The following is a 24,778-nucleotide window of genomic DNA, read 5'->3' as shown; positions in this document are numbered from 1 at the left end:
CCGTAATCAAAAAATGAGCCACAGTGATGTTAGCAAGAACAGACAAAAACGGCGAAAACTTACTAGATACGCAGCCAAGAGACCTACTGCAACATTAAAGGAGCTGTAAGGATATCTGGCAAGTCCTGCTGACTTCCTGCATGTGCCAAAAATCTATTGCATTCTTCTCAAGAAAAAACATCCAAGCCCATCTAAATTTTGCCAAATCATGTTTCAAAATGTGTCTGATGAAACCAAGCTTGAAATTTTTGGGGATGATTCTAAAAGATATCTTTGGTGCAATAACAAGATTATCACTTAACGAAAACGATAGCCATGGTGAAGCAGGTTGGTGGTAGTGTCATGCTACAGGGCTGCTTCAGCTGGACTCAAAATGGAAAGAATCATGGACCGCTCCAAATACTAATCGATTTTGGACCAAAACTTACAGGCCTCTGGCACTAAAGAGGCAGGCCTCAGTTAGACAGCTGAACATGAAAAATTTGAAAAACAATTTGAAGTCCAAGTCAACAAAGGAGCTGCTGCAGAAGAAGATAAATGTTTTGGAATGGCCCAGTCAAAGCCCAGATTGAAATCGAATCAAAAACCTGTGGAATAACTTGCAGAGGCCCGTGCACAGAAGATCTCCTGGTAATTCAGTAGAGTGGAATAAAATGGCTGGTAGACTCTTACTCTAAAAGACTACACAAATCAGGCATAACATTATGACCTAATATTGTGTTGGTCCCCCTTTTGCAGTCAAAACAGTCCTGACCCGTCATGCACCGTGTATTCTGACACCTTTCAATCAGAACCAGCATTAACTTATTCAACAAACTGACCAACAGTAGGTCGTCTGTTGGATCAGACCACACGGGCCAGCCTTTGCTCTCCAGGTGCATCAATGAGCCTTGGCCACCCAAGACCCTGTCCCCGGTTCACCACTTTTGATAGATACTGACCACTGCAGACCGGGAACACCCCACAAGAGCTGCAGTTTTGGAGATCCTGTCGTCTAGCCATCACAATTTGGCCCTTCTCAAACTCGCTCAAATCCTTACACTTGCCCATTTTTCCTGCGTCTAACACATCAACTTTGAGGACAAAATGTTCACTTGCTGCCTAATATATCCCACCCACTAACAGGAGCCATGATGAGGAGATCATCAGTGTTATTCACTTCACCTCTCAGTGCTCATAATGTTATGCCTGATTGGTGTAAATTGTGTATTACAAGCAAATTGTGCTTTAACAAAATATTATTTAAGGACTGTGGACACTTATGAAAGCAGGGTTGTTTTTTTTGTTTGTTTGTTCTTTTTTCATCTTTTTTTATTCATTTTCTATTTTTCTTTTTTATGTATGTTTTATTTATTTATCTATTTATTGTTCTACTGGAATTCTGTTGGTTGCTATATTATATTAAAGATGGTAAAAGTTCTCATCTTGGTTTGATTTTTTTAATCACAAAAACATACCCAGCTATTTTAACAGGAGAGTGTAGACAGTCCATTGGAGTAAACCTGTAGAATAGTTTACCCGCAGCATTGCTTTAGTATTTAATATTTCTTAAACCTCTCACACCAGTGCTTTAACTACAGAGTGATACTGTTTTATAATGAGAAAGAAACAAATGCTAATTTCACAATTCATGAAGTAATGTTGTATGTGCGTGCGTGTGTGTGTGTGTGTGTGTGTGTGTGTGAAAGAGAGAGAGAGGCAGAGAGAGACAGAGAGAGAGGTTCTGGAATAGATTGCTTACAGCTGATGCCCCACACACATATAACCACGACTGAGCTAGGCTGGATGTGTCTGTCTGTGTGTATGCATATATATATTTGTGTGTGTGTGTGTGTGTGTGGTTGGCACAAAAGAACACCCCAGGAGAATAAGAATTATAGACAGACAGTGGCTGTCAAAAGCACAGAAGAGATGACAGGGAAGGAGATGCAAAAAGACAAGAGGAAAGGATATAGAAAGGAGAGGAAAATATATAGAAAAGAGGGAGGGGGAGGGTGGAAAAGGGAAAAAAGGGAGCAAAAAAAAAGGAAAGAGATTGGACGCTTAGAAAGCTCACACTTAAAGCAGGAAAAGCCACAGAAAACTGGCTGAGGGCCTGTCTGAATGCTGTCCAATGTGTTTGAGCCACTGTAGGTTGTACACAGTAATCAAATATAAACTCAGAGGTCAATTTCAATTCAAGGGTAATGAAGTGTACTGAGAGCTCTTCAGGCCTTTCAAAATGAACTGATTGATCCCAAGATGACAGGAAGAGGGTGTGCTTTGGTGGTTTCTGTGGCTAAATTCCCTAATCAGAAATCACTGCTTTCAACACAGACACACACACACAAATTTGTCTCACCAACCTTTTGAGAATCTACTACAATAATAATTATCTGTAGAGCTAGATAAGTCTACACATCGTTCTAACACTGACCACACATTAAATGACCACATGAAAACCTTTCTGCTCTTTTTTTTTTGCACTGAAGAAAAGAATAAAAAAGGAAATCAGTTTTCCTCATAGTGACCAGCGGGGTCAAGGTCATGTCTGGCAGATATTCCTATCGCTGTGAGGACATTTAGTCCCCACTGAGGAATGAAAACTTGGCCCCACACATACACACACAAACACTATAATGTCTGAAGTTGAGGATTGGTAGATACACAGCCTGTGATTTTTAGAAGACTTGAGACTTGAGGAACTGAGAGACTACCAAATTAACAGCTCTCTTGCTCAAATACTCTCTGAAGTAAGTGTCAAATTTCTGAAATATACATCAAGCTGCAGTGTGCAAAGAAAAAAAAGAAACTTGCATCATTAAAAACTCAGGAAATATGTTGCACAGCTTAGTAAGGCTCTAGTGTGTGTCGAATGCAGCAAATACTTCCATAAATTATTAAAATTGTGATTTTATATTTAAATTCTTTACACCTGTACACCTTACAATTTATTTTCCTGTTTAATCTTTAAAAGTACAAGGAGTTTTGTTTGCACTGAAAGTCATATGTGGCTGTAGCTAAGCTACATGACCTAAATGGACTCATATTAGGGCTTGGATTTGAAGTATATGAAAAACCACATACTCGTGATGAATAAAATGAAAGGCGCTGTAGAACCAAGATGCCCAGCAGCCTTGGCGCATACACAACAGAGCAAACAAAATCAATGGAATCAAGTGTTAGAGACAAGGACTATTCTCCCATCAAGCTTCTAGTCACTGTGCAGTTTTCTCTAATGCACAGTCGAGCTGCTGATTACCAGCACATGTAACCAGTGAAGAATCTCGCAATAATGAAGATAGCTAACAAAAAAAGCGATCTAAAATATAGCCTTTTCCATATGTCCAGCTCACACGTTAGCAGATACCACATTAAGAAAGCGTTAGCCCCCCACGGTCTGTGAAAAGTGATCTAGATGATCTCTAGTAGACTAATGGAGCAATGAAGGTTAATGCGCTGATGAGGCTTGCAGCAGTTTGGGCCAAACAATGTGAGTGAAATTTAGAGCAGGACTCCTGCCATGCAAGAGGAAAGCCAAAGGCGATGATGTCACTCTTTCAAAAACAATGCCTCATTCAGCCCGCACTTAGGGGACAGGAAGCTTCTAGTCGTTTAAAAAGAGGGGGAAAGAATAAACAGCAACATCTGCTGCTTAGCATTCCAGACGGACGATGGGAGAGAGGGAGAGAGAGAGAGAGAGAGAGAGAGAGAGAGAGAGAGAAGGGAGTCCCCTTGAGAAACCAAGACAGATGCCTGACAAGAAAATCTTTTTGAGAAACATATCTACTGCAGCACAGGGCCTTGGTTTTAGTAGCTCTCTCTTAGCAGTCGAAATTCTTTCCACTCCTTCGTTCTGGCTCCCAGTCAAATTCAGGCAGAGTAAAGCCAGCCCAAGCCTCCATCCCAAACTCATCTTATCCAGAACAGCAGGAGAGAACATTAAGTCCACTAATGTTGGACTACAATATGTATTCTCGTGCTTTTGGATTTCCTGAAGTGGAAATATCTAGCATATGTTCTAACCATTCTGTTGAGATCAATTGTTGTACGCAGCTCTGTGTGTCTCAGGAATGTTACATCTACACCTCAGCTGGATAAATAGCTTAATCAAAGCCAGCTAATTCAACATTTTGGTCAGCAAATGAGAAAAGTCTTAACTGGACTCTGCATGCCATCTACTGGTCAGAATTGGACAAATTTCAGCAATCCAGTTACAGCTTCGGTGGCACCTTGGAACCAGGATCATTCAGATCGTTTTAGCAATAATCTGTCTTAGCACAAGAGGACTAGCAGGGAAAACTTCTATTATTTAGAATATTCTGGATTTACTTCTAGGTGTAGGTGACAAAACAAACAAGACATTGATACACAATATGCATCATAATCTTTTATGTTCGCTAATAGAGCTTTGATGAATCATGCAGGCATGTTATGGGAAACTGGGTCCAGAGAAAAGAGAGTAAATGAAACCACTGTGCAGTTAATTGTTTCAGTGAATAACAACAGAGTTATGAAAACACAATGGTACATAATGATATTTTTCAAATGTATTGAAAAAAATGCTTTCTCCAATATCCTGTATCCAATATCTGTAGCCAGCTGTTCAAGACAGCATAACTGGCCCTTCTCTCTAAGTGGAAGGATTGCGTATCTCTCTCCGCTGTCTATCAGAACAACAGTAACCAATTGCAAGCATCTGTGAGCTCATGTATGGGAAGCAGGTCAGTACTCTCCTTGTTCACAGGGAAACGGAAGTGATCAACTCAGTAGGCTTATATTTGCACTTGTTGCATGTGCCATGTCTGACCACTAGGTGCAATTATAACTCCAGGGAGCTAAATGGCACAGTGTGCTTCCTAGCCTTGCAATTGTGCAACATCTAGCAAGGTGAATAAATCAATAGAACATTGGCTGCTCAAGTGACAATCAATATTTACTCAAAATAAGTAATTTAATTTCTATGGAATTTTAGCTGAGAATAAGGGTTTTATAACAATTAACCACTGTTACATGGTGAGGTGGGGCTGCCACTACAGACAATCCACCATTGAGCTAGACATTGACTAGTGGGGGAAAATTTTGGATATATATATATATTTTAAAACAAGGTAACTCAAAGTCCATTGGCAACATTTAACAAGCCTTGAATACTTTAGAGTCATTTTCTACCATGTTAGCTTTTTCTAGAGAAACTGAATATTCTGTTATTACATCCACAAGCATGGCCATACTTTGTGTATCTCAAAAAGCTGTTGTTTAGAGATGTGTGTAATGTGAGAAATGTGATGTTTAGAGAACAAGCTCCATCATATTTACCAGAATAGTAAGAACAGCTTTCTGTATTTTAATATGAATAATGTGGATACTGAATGGATCCATTCTAATCACACTCTTTAATAAGAAGATTGCTTTTGTACAATATTTCAAATACCATAGGGTATGTCAGCAATAAATTATGATCCCCACTATCATACTAATATTATACTTTTTATTAACACTTTACTGTAAGAATCTGATGGAGTTGTCTATGATTTGTGGGTTTTTTTCTTGTTTTCTACCTTCTTTTCCCCAGAAATCCTTTGCAAATGTGTCTTCCAAGTATCCACTGGCCAAAAGGAAGTGATATAATTGGTCCGTACCGCCTGTCAGCTGAAACCAGCGCCGTCACTAGTCCCACTTCCTATTTACTGTCACAGGTGGCCAGTCACCATTAAATTAGCTTGTTGTTTTAAAGACAGCAGGGACACCTGGCATAACACACACACAACAAACACACACATACACACACTTACCTGACAGAGCTGGGGAGGATTGCTGTCTTTTGTATGTTGCCTGCCAGATCATTGTGGAATCCATTGGGAATGCTCCACTGTGCTGGCTGGCTCAGCACATTTTCAGACCTGCTGCCTGGGATGGAGGTGTGGAGGGGACTGTCTGATCCAGCTTCATCCCCATCTCCCTCCCCCTCCTGCGTCTCGGCACTCTCCTGCACAGTCTCCAGCTCCAGCTCTGGGGGCTCAGGCCCCGTCAGTACCCTCTGCTGGATAAGTGGCGTGAGCGGTGCCTCGAAGCTCACGCAGCTGTCCGTCTCGTCCGTGAGGGACAGCACGTCCAGCGAGTCCAGGCTGCTGTAGCAGGTCCCGCCCCTCAGCAGTTCCGACTCCACAATGCGTTCGAACGTAGAGCTGAAACCGTCCTGGCTCTCCTTAGTCCTGTCGCGCTCGTCCTCACCGTCGTCCTCCTCCTCCTCCTCCTCCTCCTCAACTGTTGTGGACTCACCGACCTGCTCAACAATGCGCTCGAACGCTGAGCTAAAGCTGTCCTGGTTTAGTGGCTCATCTTCTCCCTCTACCTCCGCGTCAGCCTCTTCGACTGAAAGCTCGAAGGTGGAACTGAATGCATCCAGGTTCCCCTGCCCTGGCTCTTTCTCACAGTCTTGCTCTTCCTCCTGTCCTTCACTGTCCTCTCCGGTACCGTTCTGCAAACTGCATTCATACACACATTCAGCATGTACATCAGCATATCATAGTCCACTATGCCTCCTGAAAATCCACTGCACTACATGAAATTCCAACTATATAGCATCTTATGCAAATGAACGTCTGGCTGTCACACGGCAGCAATGGCAATGCAGGATGGTGTGTGTGTGTGTCTCCTATCTTTAGCAGCACTGCTGTCACACTCATGCATCAAGAGCAGCAGAATCCCAGCAGAGTAGAGCCTCATTCAGGACAGCTCCCCTGCCACTCAGCCCTAAAATATCTTTCTCCACCATCCTCTCACACACGTGTTACAGCCCACCTCTGACAACACTGCACTGCTCAACAGAAACACATGTAATAACTCCCTGCCTTCTGTTTGGCTCCAAAATATCTCCACAAGCACAACTCTCATTTACTGACGTCTATATATATTTATGCATGGTTTCTCGATCATATGGTTTGAGAAGGAAACTTTCTACTTTTTTTTGACAGGGCTGACCCTCAAAGACCCTCTAACTGAATCTGTCCTTATTTATCTGCCCTGTCAGAACAGATATAGTACAGATATGTCACACTAATGTACATCATTAAGATATATTCTGTAATTTTATAGTCAGCAACTAAAAATAGCTGCTGTGAAACCCAAAATCCACGCCCCAAAACATAGGCTAGACTAAACACAGGCTCCTAGGCTAGAACCGCTGAATACTAGCTAGAGAGGCAGAGCTTTCTGAAGTGATGTGAGACATCTAAAGACAACTTGTCCTAAATATGACGCATGTGAGGAGAACAGCACCAAATATGTTCTGGAAAAAAAGGTCTAAAAATTAAGACCTAGAATGCCTTAACTAAAGGAATAACAAACCTGAATGAAAGGTTAAAAGGTACAAAGTTTTACATTGTGATGCCCTGTCTACCATTCACAATAATATATATGCTGCAAGAACAATTTGTCCAAGTTATAGGACAATCCAAATCTGTTCTGTGGTGAGCTGCTATAAATCTATACATAATTAGATTACTAACCTTACAGTGTGCTGAGGTTCTGCTGAATCCTCTAACTGAGGCAGGGACTCATCACAGCCTTCACACTCAGTGATATCTCCGTTGCTGTGCTCCGTCTCCCCATTCTTCCCAGCATCATCTTTGACCTGCTCTTCCTCTTTTCTCCGCTCCTCTTCCTCAGCTCCATTAGTCAGTCTATCCTTATTTCTCTCATCTGGGCCTGCATCTTCTGACAATGTTTCTGTTTCTCCTGCATCCTTTTTCTCTGCAGCATCCTCCTGAATTCCAGTCTCCTCTGTATCTTTTTCCACACTTACAGTCTCAGGGCTGCCTGTAACCTGCTGTGGCTCTGGCGGTGTGGTTGGAGGTGGGGCATCTATGTGGAGGGGGTCATCCTGCCCCTCCTGGCTCATGGTGACCTCTTTAATCACGGTTAGCTGGCAGTCCAGGTAGGAGTCAAAAGTTACAGCTGTAAGAAGAGAAATTTAGGGGGATGAGGAATACAGACTGAATAAACGAATACGGAATATTTAAAGACGAATGGATGAAGAAGCATGCGGTTCTTCTCCTCACATCAAATTAAAAATAGATGTGTCTCATCTATTCCGAAACTGTGGTGCTAGTCAAAAAGTGCTAATGTGATGTGAGTCCTTTTTAACAATTTTTTTGTAAGTCTGAAAATCAAATCATGCACAAGAGTGGGTATAAAGTTATACACTCAAACACATGTTAGATGAATTAACATACAAGCACTGCACTTCATTCAGTGTTGGATTCTCGCCATTCATGTCCGTATATAGCACATATAAAAAAAAAAATGACCTTGAGCTTGCAAAATTCCAGCGTAACTGAGACATTCTGTCTAATACAGTCCATCAGATGACAGCATTAGCTCTCAGTCTGGCAATTACAGTCACTGTAGCAGCCGAATCATGGTCTAAATCTGACTGTGTGAACATCACTGTGTTTGTCTGGTTGACACAAGAGATCAAGTAGGAGATCAAGGGGAAAAAGATTAAAACAGGAGGTAATTTAAATGAAATACATGTTTAAGATGACGTTCTCTTTCTTATTAGAGGACATTTTCCCTCCTTTCCTTTCTTGCAGCTTGGGTGAGAAGGAAGCTGCAGCTCTGACGCACATGCTGCAGTTTAAGAATATCTAAAGCCTAAGACCTAATTCAATCAAACAGTCATAAAACTGCAGCTCCAGTTCAATCCAGGCCCTTTGTGGAAACTTCCATTGCATTAACCAAGAAATAAAATCGAATCAGAAATTTAGCGATACCTTTCTGTTGGCACATACGTGGCATGATTGAAGTTTTATGACAAGTAGATTAAATCAAGCATACAACGCTGGTGCTGCGTGTCCAAGTGGCACGCTTGCAGATTGTCTCTGTGGTACTGTAACTCCTTCTCTTTTGTTTTTTTGTTTTTTTGTAGTAAAGATTACAAGATCAGCATAGTCTCACTGGACAAAATTATTTCATATGACCTTTAAGGTTTGCTCTTAAGGGTTACTTTCATCCTCTCTCTTACACACACAATTACATACACAAACTTATTTCATCAGCAAACTTCACTATAATAGCAAATGTGCTTTTGGCATGGAAAGCACAAATGCATGTACACACACACCACCACCACCACCACCACCACCACACACACACATACACCAAATACACACGCAGGCTAAATTTCCGCAGCATGGCGGGCTGTTATTTAGAGCATTACTAAAGGTCCCAGTGCTGAGCCACTGGCAGATGTTCATGTAGTCAGAATCCAGCATCCGCTTCTACACAACCACAAAGCAGCCCGCAGATCAATGATAGAAAATAACCATTACTCTGGGAAATGAAGAGAGACTGAATGACTATTCTGGCACAATATTTAAGCACGAGATTAAAAAATATTATGACAAGGAACAAAGGAAGAAAAAACTAACGTAAAGCAGAGAAACTGTCCTGTATGCTGCATCAGGGCCCATGATGGTCTAGTGGAATTGGACTATTTGATTTGTTTTGCCTCTAATCTGACCATAATGCATGGTGGACCTGGTGCCATGTATATGTATAGGTATGAGACAGAGTTCCTGTGCTGTCAGCAGAACAGCAGGTTCTTAGGAAAGATCAATTACCCTTAATTACTTTCAGTCAACCTCCCGCCCACCACACTTGGTCGGGCTGTACTGTCGACATACATGCAATGACACACACAAACACACACACACACTGCCCACTAACATATGAACACAGGGTTTTGTTCACAGACTGATTGACTACACTCCAACAGCTTTGTCAAAGCACTGTAATCACTGCCAGTATATTCATAAATATCTAATAAAGCTTAATAAGGCTGTTAAACCACTTTTATTACTTCATTATGAGCACCTTATACTGAGACGGCGACCAACAATACATTGATACCAAAACTGGACAGCTGAAAAGACCTGATCTGAAACTGATGTGGTCTTCTGCTGTTGTAGGCCATCCACCTCGAGGTTCTCCATGTTGTCTGGTCTGAGATGCTTGTTTGCTCTCCATGGTTGTTATAAGTGGCTATTTGAATAACCCTTGACATCCTATGGTCTGCCTGAAACATTTGTCCTGTCAGCCCATGCAACGGTCAGAGTCAATAAGCTTACATCTTTCCCTATTCTTAGGTTTTTCAATGTGAGCATTAACTAAAACGCTTGACATGCAAGTGCATGATTATATGCTCTGTGTTATTGCTACATGATTGGCTGACTGGCAAGAATGAGCGGTTCTACATTTATAAATTATAAATAATAAAGTAGGTGGTGAGTGTTTATTTGTAGGTAGACTATGTGTGGCGTATCATCAGCTGTGCTATAAGCCAGGGGTCCCTGAAGTGGTAGAAAGCATGACATAATCAAGCAATCGAGCTTAAAAGTCCCAAATGGGCAATAGTTTTGAAAAGGTCCACTGATGGGCTTGAAAAATGCCATGTATTGCACAGTTTGTGTTCTCTCCAGGATCCCTCACTCCCTCTGTTTTAATATTGCCTACTAATGTTTTCTTTAGGCTCCTTATTGATTGTATTAAAGTAGGTGCCATTTACTTAGGGAATGGAGCTCAGTATGCAGAATTATTCTGTGCTATGACGTATAACAACAGAGACAAAGTGCAACAAAAGAGTCTCAGAGCAGGGACTGATAAAGCACTCTTGACCAAATGGACTTCTCTGGAATAAAACATTGTCATTAATAGCAAAGGAAGACTTCACATTTACTGAAAAGCCTTTCACTTGGAAATGTTCTGCAGTATTGTAGACTGCAGATTCAGGGTTGTGAAAGTAAATTCTAGTCAGCATCCAGCATCCAGAAGAATGTCTAATGAGTCTTTCAGACCAACACATACCACATGCACCAACAATGGAAGATACTTTAATAATCTGATCATCTTGAATCTCCAAGATTATGGATTGTCACTACTCTGTAGGTCACCAACCAGGACAATGTATAATCTACAGTATATACAAAACAGTAGAGAGTGCAGTGAGGTAGACAAACTATGTATTGATGGAAGAAAAAAGGCCCAAGTCAGCAAAAAGGGCTTGCTAATTAGCTCAATATATCCTTTTACATATAACTCAGAACTGTGATTCTGTAAAGACAATGTGGAGTTTTGTCTTGCTGGAGGTCAGACAGGGTTATACCGACATAGCCAGACAACTCAATTGTGCTGAAATATGGAATGCTCAGCATGCTCACATGTCAGGATGCACACCTCACCCTCCTACTCCGTCTCTCTCTATGTAGTGCATGTAATCATGAGTCTCATAGTCTGTCATGACCCACTAACCCCTTTCAGTCTGAAGACGACAGCAGCAGCCAGACACATATACACACACGCAAGGCCAGGTCTTGGCATTAACCACAAGCACAACCTTATGCATTATATCATTTCCCAGTAGATTTTTTGTGGTGAGTGTGGAATACCGTCTTAGGATGAAATGACAGAAATTAGTCATTCATTGTGGCAGTATTTCCAGTCAGTTCTGACATGTCTGGAGACTAACGAGCGACTGGGAAGCACCGGGCCGTGTAAACTGACCCTTAAATCACCTTGTTCTGTCATTTCCGCCGATTTCAAGGTCAAACGTCGTGTTGCATCGGCGTTGTCTCGCATTCATTCTTTCCCTAAATCATTGCAGGGGATAAATCTTATTGTTAAGGCTTTCCCTTAGTCAAACCACGTGAGCAGGGGGGGGAAAAAAAGAGAAAGTGGCTTTTTGGTGGGCCGGTGTCTCGTCTGGCGCTGCGCTGTCTGTCTCACGCCTTCATTTGGGTGAATTAACCGACAGGGACGCAGTTATAGTCTAACAATGGAGTGCTAAATAAACACTTAAAAATGCACACTTTTTACGACCCGCGTTGGATTTTCCTTGCGTGTAACAGCACACACACTGATATTAGGCTAAAGACTGTTTATAGAAGGACGGTGGATGATCATTTGGAACATGCTGGAAGCCGGCATTGAGACTATAGCGCAAGTGAACCTTACAATTACCGTGAAATGGTGTCTGCTGCGCACCTGTTCAGACCAGCTCACCTCACCTCAGGGCTCTGCTTAAAACAATACAATCTCTCTGACAAAGTGCATCCCTGTGTATGTGTGTGTGAGAGAGAGAGACAGAGAGAGAGAGAGAGAGAGAGAGAAAGAGAGGGAGAGAGAGAGCACCCATTGAACTCTAATGTCAAGCATCAGTGGAGTAAAATGCGCTTAAAGCGCGCAGGTTGTCCGCGGCTGAGACGCAGCCATGTTCTCTCAGCCTCCCGGCGCAGTAACCATGACAACAGCATGGCTGGGGGACACTAGGCTCTCACTGCGGCCGCCGCTTTCTTCCTCTCCAAAATAGAGCCGGAGAGGCTTTTATTAACGGAGCCTCGTTCCCCATCTTAATCAGGCACGGCTTTCTTAACGGTTACCAAGAGAGAAAACGACCGAGCTGACTGGAGAGCACACTGCATATTGATGCAGAGCATTGATACACGAGGGGGGTCTAAAAAAAAACTGCCACTGCAAGCAAATAGGCTATAGCATAAGATTATGTAGGCTACGTTAACGCACAGGTTGAGGATGCATCCCAAAGAGAAAATCAACGTTCTGTTGACTTATTATGAAACGCAATTCACTGCTCCATGCACTATGATCACGATCACGTCTCGTCTCGTGCTTTTTTATCCCCGAATCATTTGTGTGAATAGCAAGGTACTCAAAAGAGCATAAATCATTGTTGCTCACCGGCGAAATGCGACCAGATGAAACGTGTCTCCTTTTTGCAGAGAGTATTCCGTCCGCATAAGATATAAGATAGATGTTCTCCCTTTCTCAGATCCCCGATCCAGAGCTGTCCCACTGTCTCCGTGAGAGAGACGCGCTAGAATAATACAGAGCGCTCACCCACGCGCACAGTTACAACACACAACACGCGCGCGCGCGCTCACACACTACACATGACCAAGACTGCGATCGGCTGATTGTGGATCTGTGTGTGTGTGTGTGTGTTTGTGTGTGTGTGTGTTTGTGTGTGTGTGTGTGTGTGTGTTTGTCGCGGTCTTTCCATTGCGCTGCATGAGAAGCTGGTAGAAGAGTCTGATGTTTTTGGCCCTGTTGCTTTCCATCTCACCAATTAATTATATATTGCGAGCCACAGATCGTGGCTTCAATAGAATATTGATGCATTGTCTAACTGTACCTCAGCATTCATTTCAGTCATGTGGGTATCTCTGAGGTGAATAAAAGAAGCAAATAACAAGACGTGGATGCATACCCCCGCCCCGATTAAATACCCATCAGACTCACCATTTGACCTAATGATTTTTACTTTTTTTACTTGATATAAATAACAATATCTACTTTCTTCTTTGCACTGAAGCTGTACTTCACTGTTCAAAGTATTTGTTCAGATGAATAATTAAACTTTTGCTTGAATTAGGAATTTTCCCACCTCTGCATAAGACGAAAAATTATTACAGTAAAACTGTGGCAATGGTCAAGAGTATACAATTAAAACAATAGCAGTTACTTTACTAAAAAACCTCTCGTATGATTCATCTCATGATTTTTTACTTGTATAGTGTTAGGAAATATGTGTTGCAATACTTTGGACACAGACCTAACTACCTACAGGAGCACAAAGCTTGAACATAAACTATATTATCTGACTGGTAAATGTGCTTCAGCTCTACTTTAGCCCAAAGCCTGAGAAATAACTCAGTATATCAGTTAGGACTCAAGCCTTATGTTCCTAGTAATGATGCCACAGGGAGCTGAGGTTGAAATAATAGACAGCATTGGCTATGTTATTGTGTGAAATGGACAGGGTGAGTAAAGAGTGAGAGATTCACAGGCCAAGAACTATAAAAAGACGGCAAGGCCAGAGCAGAACCCCAGATGCTGCAATGCAACCATGTCAATCGTAATCACTTATTCATTAAGCATCCTTTTTCTCACTATCTGTGCATCCCATCCCATGGGAGAAAGATAGGGGGTAGGGAAAGCTGAGGGAAACCCTGGTTTACTGTTTGATGGACGTTGGATATTGGGTGTGTTGTGGAGAGGAGGAACGCAGGAATAGATGATAAGAGGGGGAGGGTGAAGAGCAGAGGTGTGATGGGGGGTAGGCTGCTTTCTGATGAGATGGACGGTATCAGAGAAGAAAAAATGTAATGATGCCGAATAAATTCAAACATGGTATAGTACAACTGCACAGGATCTAGAGGTTTAAGAAGAGAAAATATGGCGTAATGATTAGAACTGTGGTTGGATTAATGAATCAATTGATTAGCAGATGCGTGGATGATGAATGCATGCTCACTTAAAGAAGCTTAGAGGTGTATTGGAAAAGGGATGGATGGGTGCATGTGCAGGTGATGAATGGACATGGGGTGGATTTGTATAAATGATGGATAGATATATGGGTGTGTTGAGGAGTAGAAGATATAACTGAGATAGAGATGGTGGTGGTGGTGGGAGGGTTAAGCAAGCAGGGCTAGAGGGTAGGATGGAGGCCTGAGAGAATGAAAACACAGGGACACTAACTAAATGGACTTGTTAATGGAAGAGCACAAATGGAACATGACTGTTCATGTGCATTCTTTCAGTCTAAGAGAAACAGAAAGACGGTATCTCAGATAATAACTCTACAAGAGTCCAAAACCCATTTCAAATAATAATAACCAGCTGCCATTTAATACAATAGCATTAAAGAAATACTATTTTTTAATCTCTGTTTACCCCATAAAGCATATGCAATTACAACAAGCAAGAATATCCCTGAATCCTTCAGTTTCCTGAATTGAAAAATGAACAGAAAACCCAAAAACTCAATTAACACATATATATAGTAGAGGTATAGGAGCAGTTATTGAATAAATGCTTTACATAAGTGACTACGTAATGCAAATTTAAAGCAATAATCATAAGGTTTGGGGGGATAAATATATGGGAGAGCCTTATCAAAGCAGTTCTTATGTAGTACAGGAGCAACACTTATGAGAAACCCACACTTTCCCAAAGGTTTTGCTCTCACTACAATCAGTAGGCAAATAATTATTTTCTTTGAACTAACACAAACTCTTCCATCTAAATAGGTGGTAAAAAATTGTGATGAACTGGTATACAAATCAACGTTTATTCCCAGAACCCTCGGGTTCACCTCAGCAATTATGAAGATAAAGCACTGGTTGGTTGAATGAATAGTCCTTAATTTACAAATACCTTTACCTTTGGTTATTCCACCAAATACCGATTTCTTAATGTTATTTAGCCAAAGCATTAACACAATTTGTTTACAAATTATTTGCATTTTGTTTTATTTGAGTTATTAAAGCTCTGCAAATACTGATCTTGGGTTATTTTGATGTGTTGTCATTTCCTTTAAATATACATTCTAAATAACAATAGTTATATTTTGAGTTTAGGAGAAATATTGTCAGCAGCTCACAAACTGATTATTTTGCAGTGGTCTCTTATTTATTTCCTGACCTGCGTCTCTCTATAGCTGGGTCTCTCTTACCTTGTGTCAATTGAATGAAGGCTTATAAGACTCGTATTAGTGAGAGTTGGAAAATGGTGGTGGTCAGAGTGCTAGTTATCAGCTTTAATCCTTACAGGATAGAATAGTTGTGGGTCAGACAGCTGGTAAATTCCTGCTTAGAAAACTTTCACTCAAACCGGATCAGAACTCCGAATGAGTGAATTGCATGTGATGGAATTGGTTCTGAGTGGGACAACTCCAGAAACAGGAATGGACAGAGTAGTGCAGTTGCTCCGTTATGCCCTAAGGCCAATTTGGCATGAGAGAAAAAAAGCAGGGAGGGTAGTGCATTGCTGATGACGAGCAGGATTTGGGGAACAGGGGAGCTCTGGGGTGTTTCGTGTCGGCTGGACGGATGAGATGGCTGGCTGTTGTTCATGTTTACATGGGGAGGAGAGACAGGACAGGGTGCTTGGTGGTGGGGGAAGGGAGATACTGAAGAGTCTTCACTCACAGCTCAGAAACCTGTCTCTGTCTCCCACACACACACACACACATACACATACACACTAACCTTTGACTGTTTACTGACAGGAGGATAATGTCTTCAGCAAACGTCAGTGTGATTGTGTTCCTTTTTTATATGAAGGCACTTTATTGTACATGGCAGACAATAACCTGCCAAACTCAAGATTATCACTAGATTGGAACTGTAGGTCTATTGTATACCTTTTGTAGTTCAGATCAACTGTAATCAGACATTTACACCCTTTTAAAACCCTGGATTAAATATTAGGCATTTAGTATTTTTTTTAATCTTATAGTGAACAGTGACAGTAATGCCACATCTAAAGATCAGACATGTTCACCTGCAACATAGGGAAAAAACAGAAGAGGCTTCTATAGACTGTGTAAGCTCCTCGCATCAACACACCGTCAAAAATAATGCTATTTTAATTTACTTTTTATCTGCACCTTGTATTTATTGTGCAGCATCTGTTTCTGTGTGTGTGTGCATGACTAATTTTGTGTGTATGTACTGTCAGTGTATGCATGACCTTGTTTGTGTGCACTACATACATGTGTGAAGTATGTGTGTGTGTGTGTGTGAGTGTGTGCTCATGTTGGAGTCACCCAGACTGCTGACTTAGCTGGAATAATAAAAAGAAAATTCTAGAAATGCTAATTGCTCTGGTTCACCCTCTTACCTTTGTGTCTACTTAAACATCTCTTGCCTTACCAGAAGCATAAAAACACATGTTTTCTCTATGAAGCTCCCAGCGTATGTACATAATATTTAGACAGATAAATTGGTAAATAAAAAGACAGAGAGAGAGAGAAAGCAAGCGAGAGAGAAAGAGTGGGAGGCAGGGAGAGATGTGAAGACAGCCAGACAGCTCAAAGGACATTACTAGTGTGTTCCGTTTCCAAGCTGTGACATTTACGCGGTTCCCGTCAGCAAGCTTCCATCCTTCTTGCCTAATACTGGATACGTAATGATAAAGATGTCACACTCCACCTGAAATGGTGAAATTGAGAAGCAAAAACAGAAATCCTCAACTGAGCAGTACAGGAACAACAATACCCAACCAAGTCCCTGCTCTGGGAGAGACAGCGTGTCCAATAATTAGCCAGTCAGCAATAGTTATTATCAAGAGTAAGAATAAGCATGTCTGACACAGAGACCTATCTATGTAATTAAATCCTGCCTGATGTAAGAGAGAGAGAAAGAGAGAGAGAGAGAGAGAGAGAGAGAGAAAGAGAGAGAAAGAGAGAGAGAGAGAGGGTGAGAATCACAAGTTCTTATATCATTTAACAGACTTATTATCACCCTCCTCTGCTGACTTGTTCTGATAGGTGAGTTATTACACTGTACACTGTGACATGCAGGTCAACGTGTGCATGTGTGTGTGCATGTGTGCATGTGTATGTGTGTGTGTGTGCACGTGTGTGGTCACACTTGGCTAGCAGTTGCCACCCATCCATGGGGTTCCCTTTTGTAGACCATTTGTTCTCCTGTTCTTCTTAATATATATGCCCTATCCTAATGATTACTATTTTGTGCCGCAGCTACAGAACTAAAGCTAAAGTTCCATATGCCACACTAAATGAAGGTTTCTATTTTAATCCCAGAAAAAATAGCATCACATAACGAATGAACAAGGTCTTACAATAGTTATATACAACTATAGGATTGAACTGAGCGCAGCTTTAAACAGAAAAGTGGAGAAAGACAAAATAAATGGTCCATATGAGTTGTCTATACCTATACTGAATCATAATCTATTCTGATGGGAGTTGTCTCTTGTAGGATGACCCCGCTTCCATTAGCAAGACCGAGGGATCATTGAATAATCCGATGATGATGATGATGAAACTAATGCAAACCTAACCATACACTGATGGGTGATTTTTTTGAGCTACATGTTAGACAATATGTTGACGGTATCACTGTGTCGTTATATGCACTATCCCAATTTAACTATAATTACAATGTACGCTAATATAATACCATGTGCAACATCATATTATGTGTACTTTTATGTGTAATTTTGTATACATTTTGTACATAGACAATATTTCATTTACATTTCCTTTATATTTATTTCTCCTGTAATCGAAAGCACTCTCTGGCGAAAGGATTTCATTCTATCTTACCTTATCTCAGACAGTGCTCTTCACCACCATCATTAAAATACCAGCTGAGAAAATATATTTTGGAAGAGCAGAGTTCAGGTCTACAGTACAGATTGAGAGACTGTGGAAGATTGCCAAGATGCATTAAAGCTGTTCTAAGGGCCCATGGTGACCCAACAGAGTGTAGGTTGGGAAGAAGAGATTGAAAAGATATTGAAGTAGACACACTAAAGTTCAGGAGACTGGAGGAAATTGGAGGGCAGTGAGAGAAGGTGTGAGAGAGAAAGAAAGCACTAAACACAGACAGAGACAGAGAGAGATTAACTGGTGAATGTTGACCTTGCCAGCTGGTAGCTGAAGAAGCTGCATGCACACAGACACAGACACACACACACACACAGAGAGACAGAGACAGACACACACACAGACGCATATCTGGACGTAGCCCCACTGGAGTTTACAGGCTGTCAGGTTGGCACAGGAACCACAGAGGGGGAGGGAGATGTGGAGACCTCATTAACCAGCTATGACACGCAAAACTGCAAATCTCTCTGTCCTACCAAAGCACCATATCACAACAGTTTGAACTGTATAGCTGGGGAAAAGCTTATCGCTCCAGCATGCTCCATTAGAGCAAGACTAAACTGATGTCATTTTAGACATTTAAGCACATGCCGCCGCTGGGATTAAAATGTTCTTGGAACATCCTACAACCTTTCTTTACTAAAAGTTAAACTGAAGTCAATGACTGTGGCTGAAATCAGCTATGATAAGTTTTTGTTTATACTTCAATCATAGCAGCTTTTATTATCAGTATTTCTTCCAAAACAACACCCCATAACACATTTAAGCACTACCCATGCAACACCCGAATGCTAGTGCAGTAGGAGGGGCTTTCTAAATTCACAAGCCTATTCTGTTGTGGTTCTGTTTACACTTACACCCCCAAATATGAAGTACAGTTTTGTTTTGTTTTTTGCATTGCTTTGCTTTGCATTGGTTTTTAACACATACTTTTCTCCATACTGGCAATCCCGAAGGAACTTTTAAGAGGAATTTTCAAGTCAAGTAGCTTTTATTGTCATTTCAACGATATATAGCTGACGCAGAGACAGCGTTTCTCCAGGACCCTGGTGCTACATAAAACAACATAGAGCTACATAAATCAACACAGAGCTAAGGACTGAAAATAAGTTGTCCTAGCCACATAAAGTGCAACATGAGCAACCTCATGCAAACTGTGCAAAGACAATAAGACAACAGACGATACAAGACAAAAGTACAGGACAGATACATAAAATAGCGCCAACCAGTATACATTCTCTATAATATGTTATTAAACAATATAATTTTATTAAACAATATAAACATGTTCTGACATGTGATCATTCTTTAATCCGGTCCTATGCAGCTTCTAGGCTAATTGGTCAAATATGTCAATAGGACATCTTGTTTATTTATAAAATGTTTATTTATACCAACCCTGCTTACTGAGTCAATTTAATGTCTAAGAAAAATGAGAAGTGATAGGTAAGATGTGATAAATATACAATAGTAGCGGCACAGAAGCCCAAATTTACAGTATTATTGAGATGTCACTAATATTTTTATCCATTTATGTCTATAGAACCCCCAGGTATTTAGGACTTGTGGGGGAAATTTACATTCATCAGCATTCACCTTCATTAGGCTGAACAGTTGAGGTTTCCCCCAATGGTCCTTTACTAATGAAGATCTGATTCTCTGTTTCTCTACAAGTATAACCCTTTAAGTCTGGGGGAACCATTACGAGAGAAAGAGTGTTGCACTTTATCTCTTTGCCTACAGATATTTGTAGGTTCAGGTACTGAAAAATAGAGATACTAGATTCAGTGACCTCCAGAGGGCAGTAGAGACAAAATGGAGCAAGAAAAAGCAAGGGCAATATTACAGAGATTGAATAACACAAACCAATTGCCAGTTCTCTTTCAGGAACCCACCTTAGACCTAGCAATATTCAGTAAAAGTCTTCTTTATTTGATGAGATTTACAGTGATTATATTGTTTATAGGAAATTCTAATCTTGCACTTCCCTTACAGGAAAATGTCCCATTGTCTTTGTATGTTGTGAAGGTAATTCCTGCAGGAAGAGCGTGAAGGATATTTCTGCAGGAATATAATCATAGAAAAAAATTCAGTGAATCTTATCCTGGGGAATATTCTAAACAAATCCTACAAGGCAAACTTAAAGGAAGTGCCCATAATCTTTTCCTTTAGGATTTTTCCTCCACATTTGTCTGCAGGATATCTGGAAAACCCACAGGTGAATCCATGTATGTGATTTTATAGTCTGAAAAGCGTAGGGTGTTTAAGTGATTTACAACACAAGGCTCAAAACATTATTTGATATATTGGTTATATATTTAAAGCATGCTAATTTAAAAATAATAAACTGATATGTAATAGTAATATTTTAATAACAGGAATTTACCTACTACAATCATCTCACCATGTACATTAAGAGAGTATAGCAGTGTGTGTGGTTTTCTGTCTAAATGTGTGGCCCTGTGATGGACTAGTGACCTGTCCAGGGTGTACCCCTGCCTTTCGCCCAGTGTGTGCTGGGATAGGCTTCAGCAGATCCCCGTGACCCTAATTAGGAATAAAGAGGGTATAGAAAATAGATGGATTTCTTTTTACTTTATTTTTCTTCTTGTTTATAGAATATATTTCTTTCTTTGTCTCGTCCACTTTATTAGAGCAACTGTAACATGGCAAAGCAATTTCCCACTTGGATTAATAAAGTTCTTTGAATCTTGAATAAAGACAAAATTATTAAGTTATAAAGTTATCAAACTCCAAAGTATTGGAGTGTTAGACTTTGGTAAGGCATTATTGTATATATGAGTGCTAATTGACATTTTGTAATGTTTGGGCGTCTTTGTTTAACCTTTTCCTAATGAATACTGCCAATTTATTTTCTCCTGTATTTATTAAAAATTGTACACTATTACAAATTATATCTGGGGTATGTTAAACTTATAAGCAGAACTATATATGAAGAGGCATGTGGTGACATTCAAACAAAGACATACACAAAGACTCCATGGAAATAGATTACCCTACAGGAAGCAGCATGTCCTGTGATAATATTTAAATAAAATAATAAAAGCGTCATCATAGTGTGCAATATCAGTATATTGCAGGTTTAGTATTTGCAACACTCCTGCAGGAATATTTCTAATTGTGCAGTTTTTTTAAGTACGGCCTGTCATACTTCCTGCAGGTGTCCATGTCGTAGCCAGTGGGATTTTAATACCTGCACAGGTTACATTCTCTTCTCAAGGGCTTAAACCCCTGCAGGACCTTTTTGTAGGGGTGTGTGATTAATATAAAGAATATATTTTTCTGTCAAATGTTTTAGGCAATGAATGGTAGAAGATATAGTTTTTCTTCTTCTGCTTCTTCTTCTTCTTCTTCTTCTTCTTCTTATTATTATTATTATTATTATTATTATTATTATTATTATTATTATTATTACACCATGACTTGGATCATATTTGCCTTATTATTCTTATTATTTTGACACAGTAGCTTAGAGCTCAGCATGTTTGCCATGCACCTGGGGGTGTAATTTCCAACTCTGCCCTGTCTATGTGGAGTTTGCATGTTCTTCCTGTTCTATGAGGGTTTTCTTCAGGTACTCAGGTTTCCTCCATTCCAAAGACATGTGTTGTAGGCTGATTGACCATAACGTGTGAACTGGTTTGTTAATGTGCCTGCTATTGTGTCCTGAGATGGGTTGGCACCCCTCTAGGTTGTCCCCCGCCTTCTACCATACAGAGTAGGCTTCAGGTCCCCCTTAACATTGTGTGGGATAAGCAATACAGAAAAAATTGATGGATTATTTTGCCTCATTTTACCAAAAAGTGTAGGATAAGCATTACGGAAAATGGTGGATAGATCATTTTGCCTCATTTTACCAAAAAATCGTTATAATTTAGCAAAAGCATAAAGGCCCTGTACTTAAATAACCTGATGAAAAGCTAGTGATTTGGCCCATGCCTGTACCCAGATAAAACTGATTCCCAGGACATTCTGGGAATGTTCATTTGCGATTTCCAAAACCAGTTGTCATATAACCATAAGAGAATGTTTGTGTTTTAAAATTCCCAGAATGTTTTTGGAACAGTTCTGACCATTGTACCACTGATTGGATAGCAATAACAACTGATTTCTGGACAAAGAAAAAAAGTGTATGTGTCTACATCACATACACTGGCATAGATAAGTATTAATAAAGAGTGCAGTATTTTACACAGATATATAACACATATATACCAACTAAGCTTGATGTGTTTAGGATATACTGATATACGTAAATAACTATGAAAATACAGACACCCCTGTAAATCATCTTCCCTCTTTAATGTGCGAATGCTTGATCTTGTCCTGCATTTTAAATAGGTTAATGGTGGCAGATTTATGAGCAAGTCTCTCCCCGAAACTATATCAGGGTAGAAAAACAAACAAAGAAAACAAAGAGAAAGGCATTAAAATGGGTGCAATAGTTGTTAACTACTTTCAGAAAAAAGAAACCCCCAATCAGTCATTCAGGATTAAAGAAAGAGAGCACATAGTCGCCAGTGCTACATTTCATACATAACAACAGAGACAGAGAGAGAGAGAGAGAGAGAGAGAGAGAGATGGGGGGGGGTTTACATCTGCGCCATGAATGCCTCTCCTATGGGGCGAAAAATAAAAATAAATAAATAAATAAATAAAATATACACTATATTATCAAAAGTTTTGGGACACCCCTCCAAATCATTAAATTCAGGGTTTGTGCAAGGTCCATAAAGACATGGACGAGCAAGTTTAATGTGGAGGAACTTCAAGGAGTTCTCCATATTACTTTCATGTGCATGTAAAGTTTTGACTTGGCTCGCAGTCTCCGCTCTAATTCATCCCAAAGGTGTTCTATCAGGTTGATGTCAGGACTCTGTGCAGGCCAGTCAAGTTCCTCCACACCAAACTCCCTCATCCATGTCTTTATGGACCTTGCTTAGTGCACTGGTGTGCAGTCATGTTGCAACAGGAAGGGGTCATCCCCAAACTGTTCCCACAAAGTTGGGAGCATGAAATTGTCCAAAATGTCTTGGTAGCTTTGAAAAAATAAGACCAGTGCAAAATAATCAGTTTCTTATGTTTTTTTCTTCCAGGTTCATGTATTGGTGAGATGAACAGTTTTGTTTCATTTTTTGTGAACTGCTGACAATATTTCTCCTAAATTCAAAATATAACTATTGTTATTTAGAGTGTATATTTAAAGGAAATGGCAACACATCAAAATAACCCAAGATCATGCAGTATTTGCAGAGCTTTAATAACTCGAATAAAACAAAATGCAAATAATTTGTAAACAAATTGTGTTAATGCTTTGGCTAAATAACATTAAGAAATCAGTATTTGGTGGAATAACCCCGATTTGCATGCGTTTTGGCTCCATGATCTCCACCAGTTTCTCACATTGCTGTTGGGGAACTTTATACCACTCTTTTTGTAAAAAAGCAAACAGTTCAGCTTTGCTTGATGGTTTGTGACCATCCATCTTCCTCTTTATGACATTCTAGAGGTTTTCAATAGGGTTCAAATCTGGAGATTGGGCAGTGATCTCTTATTTTTTTCCAGAACTATATATATATATATATATATATATATATATATATATATATATATATATATATATATATATATATATATTTTTCTGTATGACTTGAAGTAACCCTTTAAAGTTTCAGTGTAAATTTTAAATAAAAAATCTACACGTTACATGCACATGGCAAATATAAATCAGACCGGTCAATATGAATGTGAACGTTACATAGGAATAACAAACCGCAGCCACATTGTTAGACACAACCTGCAGTACGACAGTCGATATATTCAGTCGATGTGTTCAATTTCATCGACACAGTTCCAGCAAACACCACAATTAGGCGCCTATTAATCACCATCGTGTAATGATTGCCGATCAAACTCATTGGTCACGTGAATTTTGTTGCCTAAGATTTTAAAATGTGTAATTCCTCGTGTGAACACTGGGTGTCGCTTTTCCTAAAACAGAATAAATGTATGTCTGACGTGATCAGCGCATGCTCTTACACACACACACACACACACACACACACACAAAGAGAACCCAGGAGAGACTGCTAATTAGTTGATTAGTCAAAACAAGTGGGTTAAGGAGGGAAAACACTACAAGTGTCAGGGCTGGGAACCTATGTTATAGGCTGTAGACTATAGGAGATTGATTAATTGATTGATTGATTGATTGATTGATTGATTTGCCATTCATTCATTCATTCATTCATTCATTTGTCTTTAGTACTCTGTTTTTCCTGTTCAGAGCATTTTTTTTTTCATTTCATGAATCGTATGCTTCGTATACTAACTAAGTATGCTAACTAAAATATTAAATTATAATTGCAAAATTTTAATTTTAAAAGAGTGTTAGTCTTTGGTAAGGTACAAGATATATATATATATATCATATACTTATAATATATAAGTGCTAATTGACATTTTGTAATGTTTGGGTGTCTTTGTTTAACCTTTTCCCAATGAATATTGCCAATTTATTTTCTCTTGTATTCATTAAAAATTGTACACTATTACAAATTATAC

General features: G+C 39.9%; 1 protein-coding gene across 1 annotated transcript in view; it reads right to left on the bottom strand.

The window, feature by feature from the left end:
• The window catches only part of psd2 (pleckstrin and Sec7 domain containing 2), a 40,816-nt gene extending 27,876 nt beyond the window's left edge, over positions 1-12,940 (bottom strand). The window contains exons 1-3 of the mRNA XM_058397115.1: positions 12,736-12,940; positions 7,491-7,938; positions 5,775-6,467 (exon numbers count right to left, since the gene is read on the bottom strand). Coding sequence (XP_058253098.1) covers positions 5,775-6,467; positions 7,491-7,882 — 1,085 coding nt within the window. The 5' untranslated portion in view covers positions 7,883-7,938; positions 12,736-12,940. The remainder of the gene's footprint in view (positions 1-5,774; positions 6,468-7,490; positions 7,939-12,735) is intronic.
• Between the last annotated feature and the right edge of the window lie 11,838 nt (positions 12,941-24,778).

The sequence above is a fragment of the Hemibagrus wyckioides genome, linkage group LG08, assembly GCF_019097595.1.
Source record: "Hemibagrus wyckioides isolate EC202008001 linkage group LG08, SWU_Hwy_1.0, whole genome shotgun sequence".
NCBI classification, from domain to species: domain Eukaryota; kingdom Metazoa; phylum Chordata; class Actinopteri; order Siluriformes; family Bagridae; genus Hemibagrus; species Hemibagrus wyckioides.
This window is presented reverse-complemented; position numbering and strand designations above follow the sequence as displayed.